General features: G+C 44.8%; 1 protein-coding gene across 1 annotated transcript; it reads left to right on the top strand.

The window, feature by feature from the left end:
* The first annotated feature begins 2,093 nt into the window (after positions 1-2,093).
* On the top strand, positions 2,094-7,561 carry eef1e1 (eukaryotic translation elongation factor 1 epsilon 1). The gene is made up of 4 exons (XM_084475710.1): positions 2,094-2,186; positions 2,826-3,020; positions 5,224-5,319; positions 6,886-7,561. The coding sequence occupies exons 1-4, from the start codon at positions 2,103-2,105 to the stop codon at positions 7,027-7,029; spliced, it is 519 nt and encodes a 172-aa protein (XP_084331836.1). The 5' UTR covers positions 2,094-2,102; the 3' UTR covers positions 7,030-7,561.

Below are 7,561 nucleotides of genomic sequence, written 5' to 3'. Positions count from 1 at the left end.
GTGTACTCATTCTTATAATTAATTTATTTTCCGGGACAGCTTTCTCGCTACAAATTGGGTTTAAAAATAAAATCTGTTATTTGATGTTATGTGCAGGCAGTTAAAGGCAAGACCGTGTTCGGAGAGATGTGCAGAGCAATAAACATCAGGGAATGTTGTGGTGGTGGTGGATATGTGACGCAAAATAAATTAAAAAATGGCTTTGTTAGAAACATCAGGGCCAAAATATTCTGGAAATACACAAATGTTTTTTTTCTATTATGATAGCAATTCGGTTCAAAAGATGTATGAAAACATAAATATTAAAAGTTTGTCCTCTGCTTCTCCTGAAGTTAGGTAAACGTGTCTAACGCCTTTACTTTAAGAAAAGCTAAATAATAGGTCTACGATTTTCCGAATCCCTTTTTTCTTTGCCTTGAAAGCAAAAAATCTGAATATTGACACACATTGGAGCATCGAAAATAGATGCCATCGATGGCTCTGATATAGAGTTTCCCCCTGCCTCTTTATCTAGTTTGAGTCAGAAATGTCAATGAAAAAAGCCAATAGGAAATTAATTTGATTTCGTCCCTCAACAAAGACCAACCACTGGGAACCGATTAGAGAATCCAGCTCACACCGTGACACTTTAACTCAGCTGTCACTTTCTATGGGGTAACAGACACACACACACACACACACACAATGGGGGCCCACCTGGACCAGTGAGTTAATAAGCCGAGGTTTGAGTGACAAGTGACATTTCATTATGGAGAAGTCACAGGGGACAGTAAAAATCCAAACAGACGTGACACACACACAATGTCAGAACCAGGACACACTGCAGAGTGAGACATATACTAGGCTGGATGGCATGCTCGTAGGGAAACTTTGCTGCAGGACTTCATGCGCAAACTCTTTATAAGGACCTTTTCTGCTGTCATCTCGATTTGATTTGAAGCACAACCGCTCGGAGAGGAGCCGTGCAGGAAGACATGTTGCGTTCATACTGGCAGTTCCAAATACCCCTCACTCCTGATCAGTTCAGCAAGAGCCACTCCTCGGTTTAGTTTGGGGTTTTAGTTTTTGATTTGTTAAAGTATTGAACACCCGAAGGGCTTTAAGGAATATGAATTTATCCGTTACCAATTTATACAAGGGGACATATTTTGTGTGTGTGTGTGTGTGTGTGTGTGTGTGTGTGTGTGTGTGTGTGTGTGTGTGTGTGTGTGTGTGTGTGTGTGTGTGTGTGTGTGTGTGTGTGTGTGTGCATGCTGAGGTTTTGTAGTTTTAGTGAGGTACTAATGACATTGTCTTTATCAGTTTTTCTTCATTGCATAAAATCATGGCATCTGCCATATAGGCTAACTCCCATTAATCAAATGAACCAAATGTTTGTGGATTTGTTTGTTTTTTTACTTAACTCTCTTAAATTATGTTGGAAATTGCAATTTGTGTAAAAATTCGATGTTTTGTAAACATAATTGTATATGTACATGGTAGACGCAAAAATCAGACGTAGTTCAAAATCTAGTGCATCATTATTTGATGAACTGATGCAATCAAATAGACCTCTGAAGAATAAGTCCCGCCTCCAAGGCTCCGGTTCCCTCGGTCAAATGTCTATGAGAAATAACATGGTTTTTTTGAATGATCGTACATAATAAACTCTGTAGGTGACGGAGAAGTAAAAGCTGCGTCACGTTTTGAACTACACACATTTTCCATCTAGTTTCGACTGTGTTTTTGGATTGTCGGTTCCGTTAAATAAGTAAACGATTATTAATGCTACTTTAACGGCACCAAAAACCCAGTTGAAACTAGATGAAAACGGTTGTCGCCGAAAACGTGACGCAGCTTTTACTTCTCCGCCACCTACAGAATTTGTTATGTACGATCGTTCAAAAACCCCATGTTATTTCCCATAGACATTTGATCGAGGGAACCGGGAGCCTCGGAGGCAGGACTTATTCAGAGGTCTATGACAGAAATAAAATACTTTGTCTGATGCGCTGTCATTGGCTATACAACAGTCGATCTTATGTTTGTGGGCGGGAGCTGCGAGTTGAACCAATCATGTTCTACACACACCAACGCCACATGAATGACAGACAGTAGCAAAGATGGCGTTGAAGGAGCTATCATCGCTGGAGAAATTTCTGGGACTAAAAAAGCATAACAAGTACAGTACACAGGGAGACAACAAGGTGAAAACACCCCTTTATCGGTTTGTCATTTACGGTAGACCTTTTAATTCAATGTGATTTGAATAACGAGTTACAGAAACAATGGGTGAACGCTGGTTAGCTCGCCAAGGCTAGCCCCGGTTAATACAACGTGCTTATCTTAGCCAGCTGAGCTATATCTTGTGAGTTATATCTGTTACACGCTTGTAGATATCGTTTATCACAAACGATCTCACACAATCGTGTAAGTGCTATGTGAGCAATGGCTTGTATTGCCATGTATCCAATGTCCACATGTCGGCGGTGACGGGATGGGGACGTGCCTTTTCTGCGCATGACCACCCTCCGTTGCCTGCTGTGTGCTGACGACACACCCTTCTCCTCCATAACTTTAACTCTATTATACGTTTCATATCAACGATGCAAAATCAAATTGGAAAATTAAGTGGTAATCATAGACCACATAGGGTCGTTAATTCACTCACCAACCGACACCTGAATGAGATGCAGCAAGCATTTACATGCACTCCAACATAAATCCATCTAAATCCTACTGTTACTGGCAAAACTGTTATTCTCTAGATGCCTTGTGTAGTGTGGTAATTTATCATAAATCACAAGAACTGTACATTTATTGCTCCTTAAACCTCGTCCTCGCAGGTACCAGTGTTGCAGAGCAATAATGGGCCTCTCGTAGGATTACTGACTGTCTGCAGTCACCTGGTGAATGAGGCCAAGCGCCCGGAGTTGCTGGGCACGTCCACAGAACACAGGGCCACGGTACATCAGTGGCTGGAGTACAGGGTCACCAAAGTGGACGGCTGTGCCAGGGAAGAAGCCAAGACCGTTCTAAAGGTAAAAAAAAAACAAGAAGACACACCGATCCAGTTGTCTATGAATAATGCATGAGTGGGCTTGTATGGATGGACTGCTAAACAATTGTAATGAGAACTAATTGTAATTGTGTTGAGGTAGTGGTATGTGAACAACATATTGAAGAACTTGTAGTAAGACACAAAATAATTCTCTTTAATACATCCCACCCTAACCCCATCGCTACACCTAGCATTAATTCTACCTGCTTAGAGAATTGTTAAACAGAAATGGTATGGTAAAATACTTACAAATGCGATCAAATCAACTACAAGCTAAGTGGGGTTAAACAGCAAAATACACACCCAAAAACGAACACACACGCACCCACACTGCACCGCCTTTAAAAGGCATCAAATCGCTCTCTCTCCATCTCTCTTTCCCTCCCCTACAGTGGCGAGGAGATCCACTGACCGTGTGGGTCTTGTTAAGGTACAAGTTACAGGAATACAGACTGATGTATGGCCCCCTTCAGTCACACACACACACACACACACACACACACACACACACACACACACACACACACACAATAAAGGGGCCTTAATGTGTTGGACACCAGTCAGTGTGAAATGGATTGCTGGATGCAAAGGTGCCTCTTGGCGTTGTTTGTGTCAGCGTTGAAGGGTCTGTGAATGTGTGCGTCTGTCTCTTGTGTGTGTGTGTGTGTGTGTGTGTGTGTGTGTGTGTGTGTGTGTGTGTGTGTCTCTGCGTGCGCTCGTGTCTCAGCGCGGTGCGTGGTGGTGTTGTGTCACGGCTGAGGCCTCTCGCTGTGATGCAGCGTGTCTCCAGAGAGGCCTTTTAAATATTTTAATGGTCCCACTTTAAAGGAGCAAGTCTCCCTCAGCCCCGTGGCTCTGCTGCCTGTCAGCCCCCTCTGTCCCACCCTGCTGCTTTTGCCCCAGCGTCCCTCACAGAGGCATCCTCTCGGAGCCCCGACGGTCACTTCCCATTAGTGGAAGACCAGGACAGGAACTGTCAACAGCCAGAGTGCTTAAAAGTTAGCGTTTTGTTTCGGGCTTTTTCTCCTCTTCCTCATGTACAAAAGTTGTCTCTAATACTGCGGTTAAGTTTGTGACAGATGACAGATTGTGAATAAGTTTTTTGCTTAAAGATTAAAGGGACGGTCCACACAGTTTTGTTGAGGATAACTTTATTCACAAGCAGTTATTGTTGTTAGTGAATCACAATGGTGCAGTCACATCTCAGGGGTTGTTCTACTTTCTATTATATTCTCATAGTTGTTCAACTTTGTTAATTTGTGCCAGACACGCAACTATTGTGTTGACTTAATAAGGAGAACCACACTTAAACGACATCATCCGGACTTATGCCCTTTAGAGAGTGTGTGTGTGTGTGTGTGTGTGTGTGTGTGTGTGTGTGTGTGTGTGTGTGTGTGTGTGTGTGTGTGTGTGTGTGTGTGTGTGTGTGTGTGTGTGTGTGTGTGTGTGTGTGTGTGTGTGTGTGTGTGGGAACCCAGGTTTGCAGCGCTGCGAGCTTGGTTAGGCAGCAGAGTTGCCGTCTCCCTGCTCGACTGGGCTTCAGCACCATGGCTCTGGGCTAACAAAGGCACGGATCTGATTGTGGCGAGGGGAGCAAGTCTGCTGTCTTCATGCCTTGCTTGGCATAGCCTACTCTTGCCGCACAATAACTCATTTGCCCCCAAGACGCTCCGTGTGTATACCATTGCGATCGCACAATGTACAAGTGCTAAAGATGGTTCCGTCCCATGGGACCAGCTCTACACACACACGCACACAAGGAGCACTCCTGTTGTCTTGCGGATGGCTTCATTTAGATTTGCAGTCAAGCACCCTAGTTATTTGGTAGCAGGGGAAACAAATTGGCCGTTTTGTACAGAATTTGTGCTCAATGGCCAGTCATGGGGAGAGCATGTCCCCCCAGGTCATGTATTATTCCTGTACACACAAACATACATTCATGCATACACGTGTGCAGATCAAACAGACAAGTGCCTAGGACTGAACATTTCTTTAACTGAAATTCCTGCCAAAGCTGCTGATGCTTTTTGGAAAACACAAAAAATGTATGCAGAAGTTGTCTGAGCTTGTTTTTCATGACACCAGGTCCTTCTTTGTTAATTGTTCTTATGAAATAGTCCATTTTGTGTCGCAAATTTTGCTTTTACTGAACTCAAACCATTTTCTCTGGTTGTCTCCTACAGGACCTCAACCTTTACCTTCAAGACAAGGTCTACTTGGCGGGTAACTGCTTCACCCTGGCTGACGCCCTCATGTATTACGGACTTCACCCACTGGTTGTAAGTTGAGCGTTTTTTCATACCCAGGTTTTCCAAGCAGGCTTAGCAGGCCGAGGCCCCAGGAAAAGAGTTGTCTAACGAGCTATCTCGTCAGGATGTTCTGCAAAATCAAATGTCTTGAAAATAACACCCTGTAAACATTGCCATCTTTTTTTCGACGGCACAATCACAATGCCAAATCGGTTGAGATTATCAGTACTTTGCCTGTCGCCAATTTGTATCCATCTACCCCCACGCACAACTTTCCCACGTAACTCCTGGGCCATTTTAGTCCTGACCCATTTCAATCAAACCACACGCGGCCAAGACCAGTCATATGGCCGAGGGGCCGCCCCCAAGAACCACATGGCAGTAGACGTGGGTAACAAACACGGACAAACCCCGGGGAGCCAAGCCATGCGGCACAAAGCGAGATCTGTAGCCCCGGACCACGGCCACGGAGGACAGACACGCCCCTCCCCGAGACCAAAGCACCGAATTAAGATCCCTGCAGTGGACGGATGGACACAAGGGATGGATGGAAGGATGTTGGCAGGGCAGGGAGGCGGACGAGAGTATCACATGCCGAGAGATGTCAACGGCTGTGTTGCCACCAGGCAGAAGGGGAGTCACTTTGGTTCGGCTGTCAGTGTGGTCTGAACCCCGGGGACAAGGGGTCAGCCCGCCCCTAATCCTCAACCACAGCCCGTCCCCCATGTTCAATTTATGGACGACAAAACTGAATGCACGAACACAGAGTGCCGAGGATAAGCCCCAGAGGCTCTGGGCTCGGAAGGTTGTCCACGCGGCGGGGGGTTTCAATTTAGGGTCTTTCGCAGGGTGGTTAAAAGTGAAATGGGATTGAAGCGCTCTGATAAGCGTATTTGGGATTGTACCGCAAACTGTGTCTGTGTATGATTGGATTGTTGGTCTTGCATTATAAATGTACACTGTTTCATGGGATTCAAAGCAAACCAGTGTCACCCCGGCCAGCAGTTACTCCATGTGGGAAGTAGTGACGCCTGATATGCGTTGGGCTTCACATATCCAGGCACAATACACTTTTTCTTCTGGCAGATTTAATCACGAGGTGACAACGGCTGCTGTGCATTTTTGATCTGCAATAATAAATTGTTATGAAAACTAAGCTGAACACACAAAAGGTCTTTGTAGGTCACTATGAAAGTGTTCTTTGAAAGAAAATGACTGCCAAAGTACTACTTCAATTAGATCCACTATCAGGGTGCACCGATCAGGATTATAAGGACAGATACAAATTAAATCTATGTCATAGCCATGCGTTTACTGTTGTGCAGAAAGTTAATCAACACCCCTCCAGCCAATCAGAATCAAGTATTCACCCTGGCCATGGTATATATTTTTACCTTCATGTGATCGATTCTCCCAGCCATATCGATCATTGCCTGATTTCCGATCTACGCATCCCTACTATTACACAGCATCGACTGAAAACTGAAAACATTCAACTGTACAACATGTGTATGAGGTCCTATGCAGTATAGTACATATCCGCTGAAGATCCGATTCATCTGAACCTTATCCCCCATGCTCCGTCTCTATTCTCAGGTGGACCTGGCCATTCACGAGAAGGAGCAGTACATGAACGTGACCCGGTGGTTCGACCACCTCCAGCACTACCCCGGCCTCCGCCACCACCTGGCCCCCGTGGTGGTGCTCAGAAACAGAGTGTACACCAGCGGACACCACTGAGGCATCACAGAGTTACATCCACCACCACCACCTGGTCTCCGAGCCCCCAGCCACCCTCACCAGGGTTGGGATGAACTCAGACCATCTTCTGGGAAAATGTGTTCACCTCCACCTCCGGGGAAAAGACTCTTGCTGCTTTTCACAAATGCCAGGAAGGCTTTCGTGTTTGTTTGTTTGTTGGTTTGTTTGTTCCTATATTGTCTTCATGTTTGTGTTTTAACTATTTCCCAGCTCTCCCCTGTAATCGTGACTTGAAAACGGAGGTACATGTGGTGGGTGAGGGGGCATTCATTTTACAGTAAATTATCCAGGCACTATCAACACCCTCAGGGTCTGCTTAAATGTTTTTTTTGTTTTTATGTGGATCCTATAAAGGAAAATCTATCGACAATGAACTTCAAAGTAGCATGCAAAGTACATTTCATTGTTTATTTTGCTTCTTTGTCTTTGTGTCCCAAACAATAATCCTGTTCACCGGAACTGGTTATTGTGAATAACTACCCAAACTACCAGTAAACTACATATAAATACC

This window comes from Micromesistius poutassou (assembly GCF_964030765.1).
Source record: "Micromesistius poutassou genome assembly, chromosome: 11".
NCBI lineage: Eukaryota > Metazoa > Chordata > Actinopteri > Gadiformes > Gadidae > Micromesistius > Micromesistius poutassou.
Note: the sequence above shows the minus strand (reverse complement) of the source record. Positions and strands in the feature narration are given on the sequence as shown.

Coding starts and splice junctions, on each gene's coding strand:
- eef1e1 (XM_084475710.1), top strand. CDS start 2,103: ATGGCGTTGAAGGAGCTATCATCGCTGGAGAAATTTCTGGGACTAAAA. Junction 3,021..5,223: donor AAGCCAAGACCGTTCTAAAG/GTAAAAAAAAAA, acceptor TGTCTCCTACAG/GACCTCAACCTTTACCTTCA. Junction 5,320..6,885: donor ACGGACTTCACCCACTGGTT/GTAAGTTGAGCG, acceptor CTCTATTCTCAG/GTGGACCTGGCCATTCACGA.